Source organism: Sorex fumeus, unplaced genomic scaffold (assembly GCF_029834395.1).
Source record: "Sorex fumeus unplaced genomic scaffold, SorFum_2.1 ptg000038l, whole genome shotgun sequence".
NCBI lineage: Eukaryota > Metazoa > Chordata > Mammalia > Eulipotyphla > Soricidae > Sorex > Sorex fumeus.
In genome coordinates this window covers 13,073,395-13,096,871 of record NW_026606095.1, presented here as the reverse complement: position 1 = coordinate 13,096,871, position 23,477 = coordinate 13,073,395, and the positions used below count along the sequence as shown (strand labels likewise).

At 41.7% G+C, this 23,477-nt stretch overlaps 1 protein-coding gene across 1 annotated transcript in view; it reads left to right on the top strand.

The window, feature by feature from the left end:
* CFAP95 (cilia and flagella associated protein 95) overlaps positions 1–23,477 on the top strand; it is a 103,562-nt gene that overhangs the window by 12,076 nt on the left and 68,009 nt on the right. Inside the window, exon 2 of the mRNA XM_056118780.1 lies at positions 20,524–20,629. Coding sequence (XP_055974755.1) covers positions 20,524–20,629 — 106 coding nt within the window. The remainder of the gene's footprint in view (positions 1–20,523; positions 20,630–23,477) is intronic.

The window sequence follows — 23,477 nt, the reverse complement described above, 5'->3', positions numbered from 1 at the left end:
AATGCCCTACCCATTGTACTATGACTCCAGCCCCTGATTCTCACCTTTGTTTTTAAAAATAGAGAATGGGTTGGAAAGATAGTACAGCAGATAAGGCACTTGCCTTGCATTCAGCTGAACCAGATTCAGTCCCCAGCAGTACAAATGGTGCCCTAAGCGCCACCAAGAGTGATTCCTGAGCACAGTCAGGAGTAAGCCTTGAGCACAGCTGGGGATGGCCACCCCCTCTCTCCCACCAACTCCATACTAACAGAGACAAGAAGAATTATAGTAATAATATACACAAACTTGTCCTGAAAACTGGAGTTTTAGATTGTTTGCTCTGTTATGTGTTCTCTTTGCTACTTAACAATTTCCATAATAAACACCCGTTTTTAAATAATAATAAAAGAAAATTTCTTTAAAAAATTTCCACATCATTTTCTATAACTTTTCCCCCGAAGCAAATATTCTCTAAATGATCAGAGTTTAAACACTACACTTCATCTCTTTCAGTCTGAGTCACTGGAAATGGTTTATTATAAGTCTTTTTAAAATATCTTTTTAATTGCTAGTTTATGTTGGATAAAAAGGATGATGCTGTTCACATTCATTTGGTTTAACCACCCTTTCATTCTTGTCTGTGTTCTATAATAGTAGATCCTACGCCACAGTTATTTTTAATCTAGTCTTACATTCTTGTTCCCTGTATACATAAACACAGACCCACGGATGTGTTTGAATATGGTAGTTTTTCGGGGAAGCACCCCATTTTCTCTGTTTCAAGATGAAATCCAGAAGACTTTGCCACCTTTTCCCCTAAGTACATTTTTTTTTCTTTCAAAGCTACCTCCTATGAAATCCTAATAAAATTCTTTTCCTGAAGACCAGTGGTTATAGAACTGTGGTGCCTTGACTTGAAAACCTAATTTAAATTTCAGTCAACCTAGATGCATTGGCCAAACATAAAATGGTTTCATTTGCAAAATCTTTGTTAACTGGTATTATAGGACAGAAATTTCCTGTGTGGTGCCTGATCACCACTATGAATAAATACCTCTTCTTGTTCTAACTCCTGACTCGTGGGACCTTCTCTCATTGAATTACAGGAACCACCTACCAGAACTCTTTCTTATTTAAATAATGCTACAATTCATCATAGATAGATTGATTGTTTCCACTTTTTAAATATGGAGGTGACCACACTTATACACACATAGATGAGTAGAACTAAATGAACTCCAGAAATTCTACAAAATTGTAAACCAATGACAAGTTGATAATTTTTTCAAAAGTATGTATCTTTTTTCTACCGGCATAAAGTTAAAATTAATATGGATAATTTTGTGCTGAATACACTAAAACTTTACATGAATTAGAAAGATCCTACAAATGTAAGTTTTAGTAAAAGTGAGGAGAATTTACGAAACTTACTAAATTTTAAAAAATTTAGTAAATTTTAGTAAACCTGGGTAAAGTCTGAATAGGCCTATAAAAATATATAAGTATGAAAAAAGAACTTATCAGAACATTTAAGTAAAATGTTAATTTGTATTAAACATGTATAAAATCCACTCCCCCTCACACATACTTCTTGACAAAAACAACCAATAACAATTTTAATACAATTTTAACATTTTTTCTATTCTTTTGCCATTCTCTCTAGGTACATGAATTAACTATATGCTTATCAAATGTTTGTCCTTTCTAAGCTTTGATATAAATTTCCTGTTCTTTCCTACCTGGCTTTTTGTTTTCTTTCTGGGTCACACCCGGTGATGCACAGGGGTTACCCCTGGCTCTGCACTCAGGAATTACTCCTGGTGGTGCTCGGGGGACCTTCTGGGATGCTGGGAATTGAACCTGGGTTGGTTGAGTGCAAGGAAAGCTCCCAACCTGCTGTGCTATCACTCCAGCCCCTCCTATCTGGCTTTAACCAATGCCTGCATTTTAGATTTATGTTAGAAAAGTACATTCCCACTTCCAGTACTGATTTCTTGTGTTTGCATATGTATTTTTGTTTATTTGTTTGTTTTTGCATCACACCTGGTGGTGCTTAGGGCTTACTCTGGACTCTGCACTCAGGAATCACTCCTGTTGATGCTTTGGGGACCAAATAGGATGCCGGTGATCCAACCCAGGTTGGTTTTGTGCAAGACAAACACCCTACCTGCTGTAGTGTTGCTCTGACCCCTCTAGTATTTCTAAGTTAAATTAGTCCCCAAAAATGTTAGGCTTATTTCCTGCTTACACGAAGTTGTAGGTTATTGTGGCTGATAGGCACTTCTTCACACAGATACATGGATGTCTTAGTCTGATGGAATCTCCATGTGATTTTTCTCCCTTTTTATACTTACCAACTGGTGAAAATGGAAGAAATATTTCACAGTCCACAAAGGCAGAAATAGAAAAAAAATTAAAGTAAGAATATTTATATAATATTCATGATCAGAAATGATCCAGGAGGACCATTAAGCAGCAATAACTTTTAGGGTGTCGGTGGGAACTTGATATGCATCAATGATGGTTCTTGGACCAGCAGCTGAAGCCACTGCTCTACAAAATCATTAGTTGCTCAAATGAGACAAAAAAGAAAGAGATGATAAATGTACAAGAGCTTTCACTGTCTTAATGCAGAAATAATATATTATTTCTGCTTCTTATTTTGTTTTTGGTTTGAGGCAACACCTGGCAGTGCTCAGGGATCACTTTTGGCAGCATTGGGGGACCATATGGGATGCTTGGGATTGAACCCCGGGCAGCTGTGTGCAAGGCAAATGCCCCGTATGATGTACTATTGATCTGGTCTCTCTCTTCTGCTTATTTTTTTTTCCTTTTTGGGTCACACCCGGCGATACTTAGGGGTTATTCCTGGCATATGCACTCAGGAATCACTCCTGGCGGTGCTCGGGGGACCATATGGGATGCTGGGAATCGAACCTGTGTTGGCCATGTTGGCTGTGTGCAAGGCAAACCCCCTACCCGCTGTGCTATCGCTCCAGTCCCAATTCTGCTTATTTTTAAGATTAAATTATAGGGGCTGGAGCGATAGCACAGCGGGTAGGGCGTTTGCCTTGCATGTGGCCAACCCGGGTTCAATCCCCAGCATCCCATATGGTCCCCCAAGCACCGCCAGGAATAATTCCTGAGTGCCAAGCCAGGAGTAACCCCTGAGCATTGCTGGGTGTGACCCCCACAAGCAAAAAATATATATATATTAAATTATATATTTGAAGTAAAATTGTTGCTCTCTTCTGAGATTCATTTGTATGTCTGGATGATGGCCATTAATGCACTTAAATGGTGCCCAGAAGTAGTTTGTGGGCGTGACTGTTAAGAAAGCAGTAGCACAGGGAGATGGGAGGTGGGAACTATTCCCAACTTGAAAGCCTGGAGATTTCTGTCACATGTCCCACATACCTGCGTTTATCAACGGATTCAGTCTCATGTGTGATTGAAAAGGTTGGGGCGAGCTTGAGAAGGTTGGCTGTGAACATAGTGGTGATTGGGTTCTGGAGGTTTGCAGCAGCCGGGTTCTTTTGGGACAGGTGGAGCTTCTCCTTTCCTGAAGGTAATCACTCTTAGGTAGTGTTGCAATGATATCTCAATGTTGTTTTGATTTCCATTTCCCTGATATTAAGTGACAGTGAACACTTTTTGTTTGTTTGTTATGGGGTCACACACTACATTGCTCAGGGTTTACTTCTGGTTCTGCACCCAGGGATCACTCCTGGTCAACTTGGAGGACCATATGGGATGGCAGGGATCAAACCCAGGTCAGCTGCGTGCAAGGCAGACACCTTACCTGTTGTACTATCTCTCCAGTTCTGAACGCATTTTTATTTGCCAACTTGCCATTAATATGTCTTCTTTGGGGAAGTGTCTGTTCATTTCCTCTCCCCGTTATGCCATGGGATTCTCTTACTTTTCTTTGCTGTTGAGCTTTGTGACGGCTTTACCAATATAATTTCTTTAAATATTTCTTAGTGAAACATTATCCTAAGTATTTTTATCTGTTGGAATTTGAATTTATGGATTTAATCTAGCATTGTCATTCTTTTTCAGTGAGAGAAATGTATGTAACTATGTTTTGTAACCTAAAAGTAAAAGTATGTAACTAAATTTATGTAACTATGGAAATGTAATTTGCTTGGCACTTTAGAATTCTCACTTCCAGTCTAGGTGATCTTGGTGAGATTTCTTGACGTCTAGTTTCTTATCGACACACTTCTTTCACATGACTTCTGCTGGACCTTGGCAGCTTTTGGTCACCTTTGCATATGATGTAATTGAGGGAGTGACACTTCTGATTTCGCCAAATATTTATTTTTATTATTTATTTATTTATTTGCTTTTTGGGTATCACACCCGGCGATGCTCAGGGCTTACTCCTGGCTCATGCCCTCAGGAATTCCTCCTGGCTGTGCTCGGGAGACCATATGAGATGCTGGGAATCGAACCTGTGTCGGCCATGTTGGCTGCGTGCAAGGCAAACGCCCTACCTGCTGTCCTATCGCTCCAGCCCCTAAATATTTATTTTTAAAGTTTTTTATTTTATTGCTTTTTGATCAGTTCCTGGAAGAGAAAACACAGATGCTCATTCGTGTATATCTCCTCATAATGAAAAGCCAATTTATCTTTGGATTCTATTCCAGAAGAAAGGCTGGTTCATTTGTTTCTAATGTGAATAAAATTAATTCCTTTCAAACCAAAGAACTTCATATTATCTACTCAATGTAGGATAACAATTGATTTGTCCTTTCTCCCTTGCCACAAGGAGCTTAGGTTTATACACCCATCACAGTGTTCTTGAGTCACTTCCATTCCTTTGTTTATCTGTAACCCTTTCTGTGCTCTCCACCCCAACCAGTTAATCAGCTTTTCCCCTAATCAGAATCTGTTAATTTGTAAGGTAAGATCCTTCTAGGACACTGAACTTGTATTGTCCTTTCTCCTCTTAATATTGCCTTTCTCCTCTCCTTATGTCTTTTGAATAGTTTACTTTAATGCAATGTCCTTTTTGTATAGATACAGGAAGACAGTTAATACTATGCTTTGTAACTTAGGATGTAATTGGCTTTGAATATTCTTCACTCCCAGGCATCTGCTTTATCAACTTCAGCCTCAGTGGCCCTCACTTCCTAGTGCCCCCCAAAGCAGGGACCCAACGAGGGACTGGATGAAACTAGGGCAAGCGGTAAGCTATGTGCTACCCTGACATCAAGATGAGCAAGGCCAAAGTGCCACGATTCTTAACTATAAGTTAAGAGTTTTATCATAGAGAAATGCTGTCATGCATGATCCAAAAGTAATGATGAGACTAGGATCCTGCTAGGGATAGGAAAGACTATCTGGCCTGAGCACTGTAGTCTGAGATGGAGATGGCCCTAGGAGATCAATTCTATAAGCTTAAAGTGATGTAGGCAGGTAGATAGGGAAAGGCTCTCTGCAATGAAACAAAGTCTCATAGAAGAATTCTAGGACCAACCCACCCTGTGGAGACAGAGAATAAGGACTTGATAAGACCATCCCCAGACCCTGAAGATATGGGCCTCCTCCCCACGAAATTCCTCCTTTCCGAGAACCCCCCTTTCAATCCGGTTGACTCCAGCGACCCAGCCCCAAGGAGATTCCAGGACATTCCAAGTCAGATGATTCTCGAACCCCTTTTCAATCCGGTTGACTCCAGCGACCCAGCCCCAAGGAGATTCCAGGACATTCCAAGTCAGATGATTCTCGAACCCCCTTTCAACCCGGTTGACTCCAGCGACCCGGCCCCAAGGAGATTCCAGAACATTCTGAGTCAGAAGGATCTATAAGAACCAGCTCGAGAGCCCACTTGGCGCTCTCTCCACCCTCGGAGAAGCCCGCGTTCCCTCTGGACGCGTTACTCTCTCTCTCTTACTCTCCATTCCCCCGCTTATCTGCTTATCCCTTTCTCTCCCTCTCCAAAAGCCTCCAAATAAAACCTGTTTCTTCACTGCTCGTCTACTCCTGAAATTCTTTTCTGCGAGCGAGACAAGAACCCCAGAAACCTCGGGTAAGGCTTGGGACTGGTCTCTCCTTTCCTGCAAAGAGCAAATTCTCGCCCCAGCTTGAGTCTGTGGCTCCCCGAGCAATCGGGTGGCGGGGATTAACTCCCGTGCCGAGAAGATCAAGCGGACTTCAGGTGTGGCTTGATGGCCACCTCGTGGGGCTGGCGGGGCTCAGGCCCGTGCCGAGCAGGTGCTCACTGCAGACTTTACCAGTCCTAGCCCACCCAGGGTCCCGGGTGGCAGAGGCAGGTGGGGAGAAAGTGATTGTCTTTCTCCTCCCCACTTCACATAAGTCACCCGTGGGGTCCACCGACATCAAAAGTATGTTTTACTGTGTCCATACAAAATGATTTAAATTCACTGTCACTGTCACTGTCCTCTTGTTCATCGATTTGCTCGAGCGGGCCCAATAACATTGTGAGACTTGTTACTATGTTTGGCATATCGAATACGTCATGGGGAGCTTGCCAGGCTTTGCTATGCAGGCAAAATACTCTCAGTAGCTTGCCGGGCTCTCCGAGAGGGGCGGAGGAATCGAACTCGGTTCGGCCGTGTAGGCCGCATGCAAGGCAAATGCCCTACCCAAGGTGCTATCGCTCCAGCTCATGATTCTTACTAAATATTACAATTCAAATATTTACTGCGTGTCTACCACACACTCTAGATTCTATGAACACAAAGGTGAAAAGAGTCCTTGCTCTCAAAGAGGTCCAGTCTAGTGATGGGCAATCTAAAGGAACTATATATTTGTATTATGTATGCTTATATGTTTGTTGGACAAGGAGAGGAGAAACACACTCAGGGGATTCCGTTCTAGGGTTGGTTGATCTGCTAAATGAGAATCTGTCCAGAGGGGAAGAACTCTACCCCTATTGATTGTGACCACATCTATGTGTAATTGTTACCCCAGTCTTTTGGGGCTGGATTGAGCTGTCAGGGTGAGCCCGTGTGGACTGCACCGCACAATGGGCAGGAACATAGGGACCCATGATAATGGGCGAGATTTCTCCTGTGTCCTGACTGGCTTGGATGAGGCTGAACATTTTTCCACTTCAAACTGCCTTCAGTAAATAATTTCAGTATATTGTAAGAGGCAGTTTTCCTTTTCTCACAGAAACCAGGCTGGTCTTTGACATGCAGATCTCCTGCAGGCCTGATCTTTGGGATGCAGATTCCAGGCTCCAGCCAGACTAGTCTTTGGGATGCAAATCCAAGTGCTTATAGCCCAAGAAAGGTTTTAGTTTTGGTTTTGTATCTTCTTTCTGGAGGCCAAAATTACTGGCCTGCAGATGCGAAGAAACAATGTGTGTTTTGCTGCCTCAATGTTCTTTCTGTAGCTCCTTTTGATGACATTACTGCATTGAGCCCTTTAGAGGTACCATGATCAATTAAAGAAGATTTGGAGGCTCCCTACCGGCTGATAGGTCTGAGAGAACCTGGGCCCTCCATGACATGTATTTCTTTTGTGGGATATAATGAGACTGTAAAGGTGGGCTGGGACAGGCAGAGGAGAGACAGGAGCGAATGGAGAGAGGATTGGAATAAACCAACCACCTGGCCCTCGTTTCTTTCCTTCGCCTGTCCATTGCCATTGACCTCCCTGGAGTGGGGGAAACTACCACTACCTGGAGTGGGGGAGACTACCACTACCGAACGTGGGTGGCGGGAGAGATAGACCCCTGCTGTCTTTTTGTGTTTACACTACTCAATATGTATCGCTCACTCATATTCACAAAAGCATGCATTGAAGTGGATATACAATCTTTAGGTGCATATCTCATGTAATTATTTTAAATTATTGAGGTCTAATACTTAAGTCATCTTAGGTATTGGAGTTTGTATTGGAGCTTATAGCTTTATAAATGTAAATTAGGTATTTACATTTTTTGTTGGTTTTTGGCTGTTTGGGTCACATCTGGGGATGCTCAGGGGTTACCCCTTGCTCTGCATTGAGGAATTACTGCTGGCAGTGCTTGGGGGACCAAATGGGATGCTGGGGATTGAACCTGGGTCAGTCATGTGCAAGGCAAACAATGCCCTCTGCACTGTACTATTGCTCCACCCACTAGCAATATTTGCTTTTTGTTTTGCAAGGACCCAATTAGTTTTCATGACTCTAATGTCACATATATCATCAAGGTGTCCTTTGTATTATACATTACTATTATGTGATATATTCATTTTGATCTTTTAATTTTTTTTGTTATTTATTTATTTTTCATTTTCCCCAAAAGGCCATTTCTAGTGGTGCTTGGGGAAATCACGCAATTCTGGGCATCAGGATAAAACATTCACATGTAAAGCACATAAGGTCTTTCCAGGCTCAGAGCTGCTTCTTTATAGGACTCCTGTTTCACCACCCAGAGTTTCTTTGAACAATCAACATAAGCTCTTCCTGGAGGATAGAATCAAAGAAACTCTGAAAAGTATAGTAGGACTGTAACTTATTTAAGATGCAGCTGTTGACTCATAGGGTAATAGCACCTGAACTTGGTCTGTAGAAAACAGTTTTGGCTTTCATAACTCCTGTGTGTGCCAGTTTCACCCTAATAGCACCCCACGTGGGTTAATCAATTATAAATACATTTTAATACATTTCTGCTTAATACATTCTCTTCAGATGTTTGGTTGTTGGTTGTCAATCAGACTTACAATATATATTTAACATTTAAAGTGTTAGGAAAGACAAAGACTCCTGCTGTTGTATGCGTTGTCTTTCCTCCCAGTATTCTCTATAAACCCACCTGTTTAAAGGACATTCTATAAAGAATATTCATAATAATGATGTATCTTGTTTACATGGCACTCACTATATGCTGAGAAGAAAATTTAGTCACTTCTGTCTTGAGAAAATGATTTTCTTTTTAGTGCCATTTAGGCTTTGAATTCTGTGGCTTCACAGATGCAAAAATCCCACATAGTAGGAGACACATTGGAAAACCAAGTTCCTCTACATAGGTCTGAAATGTCACCATTTCTCCCAAGGACATAAGATTTTATTTATGAGTCCAAATACATTTGAAAGTCAGTTTGACAAGTGTGACACCAAATAACATTACCTGGGAATTTGCATCACTTGCCCATGAAATCTTTAGAGCAGGTTGTTAGATGTTTCTTTTCAGTCTTTGATTGTATTAATTTTATGCTTTGAGTGTGTCAAGAAATATCGTCACCTCTTGAGGATAATTTTCTTTTAAAGTCCTAAATAACAGGTCATTATAAAAGCCAGCAGGAAAGATATGCTTTTCTTCTTATCTGTCTTAAATAAAAAAAAAAAAACATAGTGGCTGACAGAATAGTTAAGACTCCATTAATAATTCTAAAATTTAAAATTAATATATTCTGCCATCTGGAGTCTTAACAACTTTAACATCTTTGAAATCTGCAAAGGAAATATGTCTCTTGTAAAGGAACCAGAAGCTGAAATTCAGGTTGGATTTTCATTGTTCTTATGTCAGAGATTGCTCAGAATCAATCCCCCTTTGCAATCAGTTTTATGCATATGGATGTCGAGAGGTTTTCAATTCAGCAAGTAAATTTATAATTTTTCTTGCAAAGAATTAGCATTTCTCTCTGTGCATAATCACTGTCTATGCATGCTTTTGAAACGTGAGCAGGGATACTCTTTTTATAGACACTTTGACAGCATTTGCTTTCAGCGTTTATATTAAGGTGACAGTAACAAAATATAACAGTCATTCAATCAATTATTTAAGATTTGATGAACATTTACAATGCCTTAGACTAATCAAGGCACTGAGATGGATAAAATAAATTCCTGGGACTGGAGAGTGAGCTCCAAAGGGCTAGAGTGTATGCTTCACATACAGGAGGCTTGGGTTTGATTTTGAACACTGAATGGTTCCCTGAGCACTTCTGGGAATGACCCCTAAGCACCAACCCAGAAGTAACCCATCCCTAGCACCTGGGGTATGATCCCCAAACCAAAATAGTTATCCTCGTATCTAACTAGAAAGCAAATTCAGGGGCTCAAGAGATAGTATAGTGGGCAGATCAATTGCCTTCATGTGGATTGAATTCTAACACCCCATGTACTTTCGCCAGGAATAATCTCTGGGTGCAGAGCCAGGAGAAAGCCTAGAGCACCACTGGGTCTGGCCCCAAATCCAAAAGGGTTTGTCCCCCCAGCTCATTAATGAATAATTATAGTATCTTTCACATTATATAATACAAAAGATATCCGTTGCGTCATGAAATTTACATACAAGTGGTACAATATGGAAAGTATCATGCTAAGCGAAATGAGTCAGAAAGAGAGGGATAGACATAGAAAGATTGCATTCATCTGGGGGATATAAAGTAACAAAATATGAGATTAATACCCAAGAATAGCTGAGATCAACACCCGGAGGATTACTCCATAGTTTAGAGGCCAGCCGGGTATTCTAGGGGAAAGGGAAGCTCAGATAGAGAAGGGAGCACCAAATAAAGGGTGTTTGGAGGATCCTCCCAGGAGGGGAGATGCATGTTGAAAGTAGACTATGGAATGAACATGTTTGCCACTCAATGCCTCTTTTGCAGATCACAACAACCAAAAGGAGAGAAAGAACAAAACGGAATGCCCTGCCACAGAGGCAGGGCGGGAGGAGGGGGATGGGGGGGATATTATCCATGGTGGTGGAAAATGGGCACTGGTGGAGGGATGGGTATTTGATCATGGTATAACCGAAACCCAAGCACAAAGATTTGTAAATCTACAACTGTACCCCATGGTGCTTCACTAAAAAAAAAAAAAAAAAAAAAAAAAAAAAAAAAAAAAGATATCCGTTGCTTTGTAATCCCCCATTTTACTTTCCCCACATAGATTTGGTAGCTTGGAATATAACTTGAAGTCTTTCCTGCTAGAAAAATCTTAGGTCCTAATGTCTCTCTTTCTTCCCCTTGGAGCTGGGATCCTGATTGGCAAGTCCTGAGGGAAGGTGCTGATCCCTGCCTGTGTAGCTCTGTACAAGTTTGTTGAGACTTGCACTTAGCTGGCAATTTGTTTATGATTCCATGAGGGGACTCACAGATACTATTTCACATGGATTCCCCCAAGACTTGCAGTAGAAAGCCCAAACTCCTCAAGGGCTCCAGAAATCAATTATAAAGGTACAGTGACAAGATATGGCTTAAGCTGGCAGAGATAGGAACACAGTCTGAGGAGTTTCGAGGATTGTTAAGATTGTGACCCCAAAAGAAGTTGTGGACTGACTTGATGCATGTTCTGCTCATTCTGGTCTTTGTCCTATGAGATTCAACTAAACAATTCTTTTAAAATAAGTTCGAGTGGCACTTTTGACAACAGCATCACGATTCCCATTTCCTGTTTATACAGTTGACTGCTCTGAGCCTGTTTTGTTCTCCCAATTTCTAACTCTATTCATAGTCATACAACTTCTACAGGAGTGTAAAGACAACATGTTTCTTCTTTTATAATTAAGGACTGAATCAAGTAAGATTCTCTTTTATTTTGGTTCACACCTGTCTTTGCTCGGGGGTTTTTTTTGGCTCTGCATTCAGGGATCATTCCTGGTGAACTTCAGGGACATATGTGATGTCAGGGATTAAACCCGGGTCAGCTGAGTGCAAGGCAAGCACCTTACTTGCTATACTATCTTTCCAGCCCCTTAAATACGATTCTGAATCTGTTGGTAGGCAGCCCCGGAGGCCCTCTTTCCAGTAAGAATGTCAGCTGTACCTACACTTGGTGCTTGGCAAGCATGTAGGTACAGCATTTGCTGAAGTCAGCAGCACGGAATGCCAGTGTTCAAGTTACTTGGGCCTTGAGCTGACTGCCGACCAGCTGGTGTCAAATACATGTCTGAGAAAATATCTGTGGAAGCTGGTCTGCAGGCCAGATCAGTTGCTGGTCAGTAATGTCCTTTTTCCTAATCCAAGGTGATGTACTCACTATAAAGACGATGTAACAAGTTTTTTTCCGCAAGGTGAGGTTTATTCAGTTTAAAGGCCTTGAGATTCCTTTTTTGCTAGTCTTTAGTGTTAGATGTCTCATTAGGGTAGTAGATAGCATTTTTAATCTTTATAGTTCATGTTAAAATTAAAGAGTGGCAATTTTATGTTATTTGAGGGTGGGACTGATTTTTCTGTGGGCAGAACCCTCGTGACTGGAAAACACTAGGACACTTGTCTATGCAACCCATCTCTAGGGTGCACCATCTCTAGACTTGATACGTCCGATGTCAGAAGCATCTCTGTTCAGGTGTGGTGGTGGGACCACCTGGCACAGTGTATTGTGTTTGGCAGCAGGACCAGACTCTAGCTGGAGACCAAAAATTAGAACTCACTTTCACCAAATGCAACAAGTTAACCGAAAAAGTATTTTCAGATTTGAACAAAAGTGGATGTGGTGGGCTGGATTACTATGTTTGGGTGGGTAATTTTCCCCTCCCAACTGGATAGATACTGGGCTAAAATAACATTTTCTTCTGTTTTGCTTTCGTGCCACACCTGGTGGTGCCCAGATTTTACTACTTGCTCTGCACTCAGAGATCACTCCTGGCATGGCTTAGGGGACCATATAGAGTCCCTCACTTGCTGTACTATCTCTCCAGCTCCTAGAATAATACCTTCCTTCCTTCCTTCCTTCCTTCCTTCCTTCCTTCCTTCCTTCCTTATTTCCTTCCTTCCTTCCTTCCTTCCTTCCTTCCTTCCTTCCTTCCTTCCTTCCTTCCTTATTTCCTTCCTTCCTTCCTTATTTCCTTCTTTATTTCCTTCCTTATTTCCTTCCTTCCTTCCTTCCTTCCTTCCTTCCTTCCTTCCTTATTTCCTTCCTTATTTCCTTCCTTATTTCCTTCCTTCCTTCCTTATTTCCTTCCTTCCTTCCTTATTTCCTTCCTTCCTTCCTTCCTTCCTTCCTTCCTTCCTTCCTTCCTTCCTTATTTCCTTCCTTATTTCCTTCCTTATTTCCTTCCTTCCTTCCTTCCTTCCTTCCTTCCTTCCTTATTTCCTTCCTTATTTCCTTCCTTATTTCCTTCCTTCCTTCCTTCCTTCCTTCCTTCCTTCCTTATTTCCTTCCTTATTTCCTTCCTTCCTTCCTTATTTCCTTCCTTCCTTCCTTCCTTCCTTCCTTCCTTCCTTCCTTCCTTCCTTCTTTCCTTCATTCTACACCTGGCAGTACCCAGGAATTATTCCTGAACAGGACTCAGGGGATCATATGTGGTGCCAAGAATCTAACCCAAGTTGGCCATATGCAAGACAAGTGCCTTAACCCCTGTACTATCTCTCTTGCCCTAGAGTTATATTTTAAAAACTGTGACCTGTTATGTGTTGTGAATTCAATTTAATGGATTAATAATAGCATTTAAAAATTTATAAAAGGTGAAAAGTATCCAAGGGTAAATATTGTTTTATAAAAGTTTGGTTTCAATTTTATGCATGGAAACTCACATATATTCTGGCTTAAGGAGTAACATTTTTCCTACTTAGGGATCTGGTCAAAAATTTTGCAAATTATTGTTCTAGAAACCTAAGTTTTATTATATTCATTTTTTCTCATCAACAATTTTTACTGCAGTGACAAGTTTATGGCAAGTTTTATGATGTCTGAATAAAATGCAGGTAGCAAGGAGAAAAAGGCTATATAAAGTATATATATGTAGTATTGTAACCTTGACTAATTTTATGTATATATCTCTCACAAAAAAGTTACAAAGTTTGATATTTAAAAGTATTTAAAATATAGATCTAAGTATATTATAGAAAGACACAGCATTGTTATGTATAATATTTTTACTTTTTGAGAGTGAATTTATTGATTTATTTAATTATCAGCACTTGATTCTCAGTTGATCTTTGGGAACTGAGGCACAAACCACTGATCCCCTGATTTAACAGAGTCAGGGAATTAATTAAATCTACATCATTTATACTACCCAAATGACTTTATTGTGTTTCACATAAACATAACATTTTAATATTCTGTAATACATTATGTTTAACCATATTTTATATTTTAGGCATTTAAATTTTAAAATTCAATTGATCAATTATGATAATTAATTTACATTTAAATTTTTTTAGGATTTTCATGTTTTTATGGTGATCAATACAAATTGATTATTACAAAATGGTTTTCTTTTTAACAATATTCTTTCTATAGAAGGAATGTTTCTCAATATAAAAATATTATGTATAACAATCACACCACCATCATATTTATTAGTGAAATATTGAAAGCTTTTCTCTAAATTAGGGAGCAACTAATATATGAAAAGAAAAAATGACATCCAAATATAGAATAAATCATATTTGTTTGAAGTTGGCATAGTACACCCACAAAAGTGCATCTAAAAGTTCACATAATATGTAAAATCTAGTAAAGTTGAAATATACAGAATTCAACATGTAAAATCTGTTGCACTACTTATTTATTTTTTTATTAGTGAAACACCATGAGGTACAGTTGTAGACTTACAAACTTTCATGCTTGGGTTTCAGTTATACAATGACCCATGCCTCCACCAGTGCCCATTCTCCACCACCAATGAACCCAATATCCCTCCCACCCCCACCCTGCCCCACCTCTGTGGCAGGGAATTCCCTATTGGTCTCTCTTTCCTTAAGGGTGTTGTGGTTTGCAATAGAGGTAATTGAGTGGCCATCTGTTCTGTCTATAGTCTACTTTCAGCATGCATCTCGCATCCCGGGCAAGTCCTCCAAACACCCTTTACTTGGTGTTCCCTTCTCTATCTGAGCTGCCTTTTCCACCAGCATGTGCTGCCGGCTTCCAAGCCATGGAGCAGACCTCCTGGTACTTATCTCAACTATTCTAGGGTGTTCGTCTCCCCTTCTGTTACTTTATATTCCCCAGATGACTGCAGTTTTTTATGTCTGTGTCTCTCTTTCTGACTCATTTCACTTAGCATCATACTTTCCATGTAGAACCACTTGTTTGTGAATTTCATGACTTCATCATTTCTAACAGCTGCATAGTGTTCCATTGTGCAGATGTACCAAAGTTTCTTTAACCAGTCATCTGTTCTTGGGCACTCGGGTTTTTTCCAGATTTTGGCTATTGTGAAGAGTGCAGCAATGAACATACAAGTGCAGATGTCATTTCTACTATACTTATTAATATATGCTTATATATGATATATAAGTATAGCATATAATTTTATACTAATTAATTGACATTTAAATTTTAATGCTGGCCTAGGGGAAGGTCTTGAGCTATGCTTGGGTGGAGGTAGACACACCATTTCTAGACTAAAGGCATTTGGAAATGAGTTTACATTAGCTTAGTCTTCTAGAAACACCTTTATCATGGACTCATTTTTTAACGCTGGACTTTTGACTTGTACCATTTTGCTGTAAGAAAAGGAATAGAGCTGCATCTTTTAAAGTGATATAGTTACAGAACAACTAAAATTGGTGACAGGTGTACGGTGCTGCCCAGCAGGCCAACCTGTACCCGTGGTGTGAGTTTCAAAAGAAGCAGCATGAGGATGTGGGTGGGACTCGAACATTCTGTGGCGGAGAGCTGCCTCCCTGGGCCAGTTCACGGCAGCAACGAACAGAAGAAGGAGCGAAGAATGGAGAAACAGGGACCCGGGCTGGTCAGTAGAGTGTTTGTTTCTCTCTCCTCCCCAACATAGTCCCATCTCTCCCCTTGCTGCGCAATTGTACTCATAGTTTTGGTTGTAGTCTCAGTCATCATAGTTCCAGCATCCTAGTCTCCTCATTTCATTTTTTCATTTCATCATCCTGTTATTCGTCGATTGCCTCGAGCAGGCCCCAGTAACGTCTCTTTCATCCTAGCCCTGAGATTATATTCAAGGCTATTTAGGAGAATGAGACCCATCATTGTTACTGGTATCTGGCATATTTGGTACGCCACGGGGAGTTTGCCAGACTCTGCCCTGTGGGCAGGCTACATTCGATAGCCTGCAAGTTTGTCCAAAGTAGTAATGAGACAATAAGATGTCATTAAAAAGTTCTAATAAGATGTCCTACTGGAGTTTGGAGGATCTGGGTGGAAGATGCTCGACTCCAATTCGAGTAGGCTTGGAGGTCTCGGCCCCGGAACCCGCGTGGCTTTGTCCCTCTGCCAGTACCTTCATGTGTGCGGAGAGTGGTCTCAGCATGGTGGTGGCTGGTCCTGGAGGTCTTCGGCTGCCGGAGCCTTGGTCGGGGCGGGGAGGAAAGCTCAACCCGCTCCCCTCCAAGAGGCTCCGGGAAGGAACACCCAGTCGCGGGGGCAGAAGACTAGTCTTCTCATAGACCTCAAAGTCTTCTACTTCAAGTCATTGTCATCATCTAGTCCTCCTAAGTCCTTGCAGACCCTCTAGTCCTCCCACACCTCCAAGACCTCCAAGTCCCAAATCGACGAACAACAGGATGGTCATGATCGTGAATTTTTCATAATCATGACCATCCTGTTGTTCGTCGATTGCCTCAAGCAGGCCCCAGTCTCCTTTGTCCTAGCCCTGAGGTTTTTTAAAAAGTGCCATATTCAAGGCTCTTTCAGGGTTAGGAGAATGAGACCCATAATTGTTACTGGTATTTGGCATATTGGGTACGCCACGGGGATTTTGCCAGACTCTGCCGTGTGGGCAGGTTACATTCGGTAGCCTGCCAGTTTGTCCAAAGTAGGAACCAGATAATAAGATGTCTTTCCAGAGCTGAGTTTTATAGTCTCTGGGTGTTGGCCGTTAATGGGATTACATGGCGCCAGGGGGCCAGTTGGTGGGTGTGACCCCCGCCTACTGGAAGATGGAGGATCTGGGTGGAGGATGCTCAGCCCCGATCCGAGCAGGCTTGGAGATCTCAGCCCCAGGACCTGCATGCCTTTGTTCCTCTTCTGGTACCTTCATGCGTGTGGAGAGTGGTCTCAGTATGGTTATGGCTGGTTCTGGAGGTCTTCAGCTGCTGGAGCCCTGGTCGGGGCAGTGAGGGAAAAATTAAAAAATTAAAAAGAGTAATGTGGAGTTCATCCCTGCTTCAATGGCAGCTCTATGGCTCTACTCATTCCATGCTAGATTTGGGAATAGTTCAATAAACCTTAAGCTCCCTGCCGGAGGAGCAAGGACAACCCAATGTTACCCAACACTGTGGGGCTAGTGCGTCAGCAGCCTGATGTTGCCTGTCTTGTTTGATTGATTTTTCTTTGATAAGGCAAGACTGCATCAGCTTAATCAATGACTGAATAAATAGCAGTATTCCTACATTTAAAAGAAAGAAAAAAATTTATGGTGAGATCATCAATATGACTTTCTGACTCTTCAGATACTAATTATTCTTATTTCATGGGTCCCTTTCTCCTCCAGTGTTCAAAATGATGGAAGCATGAACTTTGTTATGTAAGTGGATATAAACAAAACTTGATTTAAGAGTTCTGGTTGAAAAATAATTAAAACACTCTGGTGAGTCCCTAAATATACGGTGAGCATTGGGCATTGTGAGTACTTAGCATAAAAAAAGTGGGTTTCTGTATTTGGTACTGTCTTTGGTATCAGGAACTCTTTCCCGCTTAGATGTTTGGGGGTTTCTTCTGGCAGTGCTCAGGATATCCTGCAAGAGGATCAAACCAGGGCCTCTCGCATTCAAACCATGCACCAGCGCAGTGCTGATGTTTTGAAATTTTAGGCTCATCCCCGATGGGCAAATTGTTCATGCATTATTGCCCCGCACTGGACTAACTTCCTGATGTTGTACAGAGTTCTGCTCCCTCTTCATAAGTGGGAAGCAAGGATGTAATCTGAAAGCAGTGCTGAGGGCTGAACCTTAGTATAGCGTGGAGGTGTGTGTAAAAAACTATGCACGCAGGAGGTTGTGTGTTCACGGGCTCTCCGGAAGGCTCTATCTTGCCACCCACCTTCGGTGCCCTTGAGCCACTGTGTGTGGCCTGGATCGGGACTGCTGTTGGCCAAGGGCAGACGAAGGAAGAGATGAGGGCCAGGCCGGTTGATCTTAGTAGCAGTTTATTACAAGGAAGTTTATTCCATAGAAGAACTTTATGTTATGGAGGGCCTAGGTTCTATCAAGCACACGTTCCCCTTGCTAGTCTCTCCGTGGTCCATCTTTCAGCCCTGCTTCTCTCATTCTCCTGCTCCCTTTTAGTCTGACTGACACTCCACCCAGTCAGGTAGCCAGATCAATGTAAGAAAGCCCCTCCTGACTGCCCAAGGGCAAAATACCTCTTAAGGTGTTTTTCTCTTTTCCTCAGTCCAATAAACTATCAACTATTCCTGAGGTTATGCAAGAAGGACAGGACAGTGTTATCTTACAGGTGTGGACAGGTAAGGATGAGGGAGCAGGTTCCCATGAACTTGCTGGGGGCCACATCCAGGTTCATAAATGTGGGTTTGCTTCCACAGCTCTAAGGCTCCACTCATTCTGTGCTAGATTTATCTTGTTTGATGGATTTTTTTTTTTTGAGAAGGCAGGACTGCATCAGGCTTTTACACCATTGTGCCACCTACATCTAGAAAGATGCCTAATATGCAGTAGATGCTTAAAAGTATTTTCTGAGTGAAAGGATTTACACATGGATAAACAGACAAATGGATGGATAGATCATAGTTTAATTCTCCGGTTTCTTGCCATTCAGTGTTTCTTCTGAGGGGTGCTTGGGTGCAGCTTCCTTTTTCTCATCCAAGAAAGCTTTCTTAGAATTATTTATCTCCTCTTTCCATTTTAACACTCCAATCCCCCACCCCACCATTATTATTTACAAATGCTCAATCAAGATGGTCTTTTTTTTGGTTTTTATTTTGTTTTGATTTCGATTTAGGGCCACACCTGGTCGTCCTCAGGATTTACTCCTGGTTCTGTGGTCAGGGATCATTCCTGGCAGTGTTTGGGGGTGTCAGAGATCAAACCCGGATGACTGCATGGAAAGCAAACCTGCCGTCTTATCACTCTGCTTCCTCAGTCAGGATGGTTCGAATGCTTTCTTCTCAGGGCTGGAAATACAGTATAGTGGGAAAGACACCCATCCCTTCACCAGTGTACATTTTCCACCACCAAGAACCCCAGTATATCCCCCCATCCCATCCCTCCCCCTGCCAGTGTGGCAGATGATTTCCACTTTACTCTCTCTCTACTTTGATTACATTCAATTTTTCGACAGAAGACCTACCATTATTATTTGGAATTTTCTCCCAACATTCAGACCTGCCGAGATTGCATCATTAGATAATTTGTTTTCTATTGCTGATAACGAAGAGCATATGATGTCACGTGGACACAACAGCAGCCGCGCAATTTTGGATTTCTGATATTTTAGTAATTAAATCCAGAGGGATTTCTGCCAGAAGCTGCTGGGTTTCGAGATTGGTTTGTGTGCCTCTGGGATCATGGCCATTCAGGAACCTGAGGAGCCATTCATGGGTGGCAACTCAGGGTGTCTTTGGGGCAGGGAGAAGGGTCGGTTCCAGCCCCCATCCTGTGAGGCCCCACGTGTCTTGTCACTGCAGGTGCATATCTCTCAGTCCAATAGGTTCTGAAAGATGGCGGTCACCATGCTGCCGAGGGGAAGTGGGCAGAAGGGACAACGTCCTCCCGTCCTCCCCCCCGCCCCTGGGTGGCATGGGGCCATAGCTTAATTCATAGTCCAGAAGCATGAACCACTGTGAAATACAGTTACAAAGCTTTTGTTTGTGATATTCAGCTATACAATGATCAATCACGCATCCCTTCCACCGATACAAGCTTCCCACCGTCAATATCCCCATTATCCCCTCCATTTCCATCTCAGTCCTTACCCTGCCTCTTCATCAGATAATTGTTCAGATACTCTACCTATAGTTTTGGGCATTATACTTTGCTTGGATATTCCCACCACCATTCAATTCTGCCTTCTAGGGGCAGATGCTAGATCATCTATTTTCCATTGCTCACAATGTATATCAGGAAAAGTTCGGAGAAATAGTCCTGGTCCCCACATGCCGGAGCCATGCTTGTGGAAGCTCATGGTCTCCAAGATTCCATCTGGAGAAGGTGGGGAGACTGCACGTGCTCCATCTGGGACACCCTGGTGATATCAGCTCGGTTTGGAGCTCGGAGAATTCTCCGAAAATTTTTCTTTCTAGTATGTGTTTTTCACCTTCGATTAGATTATCTTTAGAAGTACAAAGCTTATTACAAGTTATACAGAAAAATGCTTTGCTCTCTCTCATTTTGAAAAATAATCATGATTAAAATTCATGGTAGAGAAAATATTTCCTTTTTATAAGATATCACTATGTTAGACATTAGAGTTTACCTTGAGTAACTAATCTGAATCATTAAATAAGATAATCTCCTTTGTAACTATTGATAGCAATGTTTGGATAAGTATTGGTTTTGTGATATAGTTTTGTGACATGTGCTAACTTGAGGTCTCAACATTACTTGGAAAGAAGTGGAAAACACTTTATATGTCCCAAATCTAGTAATTATTAAAAATATCATAACTATTGTTAATAATAGCCAGTTTTAAGTGGACAATAAAAATTAAGTATAATTCATAACTGTATCCTTAATAGATTCTATCTTTTTTAATAAGGGATGAAGTCAGAGAAGGTTTTCCCAAAGATTATGATATAGAGAATGACGCACAAAAAAAACTAAGCAAGTCAACATATCAGAGATTTGGAACTGATGAACCCCAGGTGAGTAGTTGCTGCTAATTTTTCTAAATTTTCAATCTACCCTTTAAAACATAAAAAATAGAAAACAATAACATCCTGTCAGTTTCACCTTCTCAGCTCTTCTTTTACAATTGAACTTGATTACTATATAATTCAGCAACCTTACTACTAAATGTGCACACTTTGCAAAATTATTGGGGAAAATAAAATGAAAAAGGCAAATCAAATGCCCTAAACTCTGCTTGGCAATTGATAAATACACAAGAAATCATTGTTTTCTTTTTTTTCCCCAGAGTTTTATTAGTGAAACACCATGAGGTACAGTTGTAGATTTACAAAGTTTTGTGCTTGGGTTTCAGTTATACAATGATCGAATACCCATCCCTCCACCAGTGCCCATTTCCCACCACCACTGATCCACCAGTATCCCTCTCACCCTCCATCCCCCCCATCCCACCATGCCTCTGTGACAGGGCATTCCCCTTTGTTCTCTCTCTCCTTTTGGGTGCTGTGGTTTTCAAAGGAGGCACTGAGTGGTAATCATGTTCGGTCTAAAGTCTACTCTCAGCACGCATCTCCCATCCTGGGAGGATCCTCCCAACACCCTTTATTTGTGGAGTACTATGTAGCTGTTAGAAAAATGAAGTCATGAAATTTATATACAAGAAATCATTGTTTTCTTAAGATTGATTTGGTTCTCATTCACTGATGGCGAGAATGTCATCTGACCCAACCACAATGGAAAGCAATATGGAGATTTCTCAAAAAATGTATGAATAAAACTCCCTTTCAACCCAGAGATACCACTTCTTGGCATCTCCCCCTAAAACACAAATACATTAATACATTAATTAATAGAATTTATGTACAACTATGTTCATCGCAGCATCTAGTACAATAGTCAAGCTATGGCAACAATTAAAATGTCTAGCTATCCCTTCTCTGCCGGAAGGAAGCATAACATGACACATGCCATAACCATGCTGCCGGGCCCCATGCCAGGCTGTTTGATTCCGGGTGCCCCAGAGGGAGTGGGTGAGACCCCCTGCCAAGGGACCCAGCCCTGGCAGCTGAAAACCTCCAGAACTCAACTGCCACCATGCTCACAGCCGCTCTCCACAGGCTTGGGCTGAGCCTCACCCACGAGTGAACCTATTCCTGGACCACACGGCCACAAATACAGCCATGTGACACTTCATACCACACACCACCTATACTCCCAAAAGTACCGTATCACTTTTAATGGGGTTTAAAATAGGAGGCAACCAATCTTAGAGGGAAATTTTTTTTATAAATATATATACATATATACATATATATGGGCTGGAGCGATAGCACAGCAGTAGGGCGTTTGTCTTGCATGCAGCCAACATGGCCAACCCGAGTTCGATTCCTCCGCCCCTCTCGGAGAGCCCGGCAAGCTATTGAGAGTATCTCGCCCGCACGGCAGAGCCTGGCAAGCTACCCATGATGTATTTGATATGCCAAACACAGTAACAACAAAGTCTCCAATGTGTGTGTGTGTGTGTGTGTGTGTGTGTGTGTGTGTGTATATATATATATCACCCCTAGGTCAAATACAACAATCTTCATACTCTTTTCTCGAAGGAAAATTTTTGTAGCATTTTCAGCATTTTTTTCATAACACACAATACAAAAATATATTATTTCGGTTCTGCTTTGGGGCAGGGGTTGGGGTTCAGGATGAAAACATCCACAATATGGTGGTGGGTATAAAACCCAGCTTCTGGAAGTGTGTGGCCGCATTCGCAGCCTCGCAACATCTTATTATCTTATTTTTTCTTTGGAGAACCTGGCAGGCTACCAAGGGTATCCTGCCCGCACGGCAGAGTCTGGCAAACTTCCCGTGTCGTACTCAATATGCCAAATACCAGTAACAATGATGGGTCTCATTCTCCTAATCCTGAAAGAGCATTGAAATGGCTCTTTTAAAATCTCAGGGCTAGGAAGAAGGAGACGTTACCGGTGCCTGCTCAAGGAAATCGATGAACAACAGGATGATTGTGATCGTGATAGTGGTGGGAAGGTGTAATGGTGGTGGGATTGGTGTTTGAATATTAAATGTAATCAAATATTGTGAACTACTTTATAAAATAAAAGAAAATTTAAAAAAGTGTCTAGCTATCAGTAAATGAGTCAAGATGTTTTGGTATGTATACATAATAGAATACCGTGCAGAGGTAAGGACAAGATGCGGTCATGCAGTTTGCTGTTATATGGATGGAACTAGAAGTTATGCTGGATGAAGTCAGGCAGAAGGAAAGGGACAGACAGAATGATCTCGCTTGTGAGAGATACAGATACATAGAAAGGGAGCAACAGATTGCTGAAAGTAGTAACAGAACTGAAGAGCTGGTCTACAGAACCAAGTTTCCCTGGGTAAAGAGAGAGGGGTAAACCAGAGGAGACTTGGGACTGGAACAATAGCACAGCGGGTAGGGCGTTTGCCTTGCATGCGGCCGACCCGGGTTCGATTCCCAGCATCCCATAGGGTCCCCCGAGCACCGCCAGGAGTGATTCCTGAGTGCAAAGCCAGGAGTAACCCCTGAGCATTGCCGGGTGTGACTCAAAGAGCAAAAACAAAACAAAACAAAACAAAAAAAACAGAGGGGACTTTGGGACCCTGCAGGTTCCCACACCTAAAGCAATCCTGAGCTAGGAAAGTGAGACATTTAAATATAACACAGCTCTAAAATTTGAGTATCTCATCAGACTGAAAAAATTTACAACTATAATGAGATCGATCCATAAATTGAGAGGTCTAGAAAAGCTCAGCTACTTGTCAAAAATTTCCATTAAACAGAAGAACTAGGCATCCGTGTGGCTAGAAGGGGAAGCTGGACCCTGA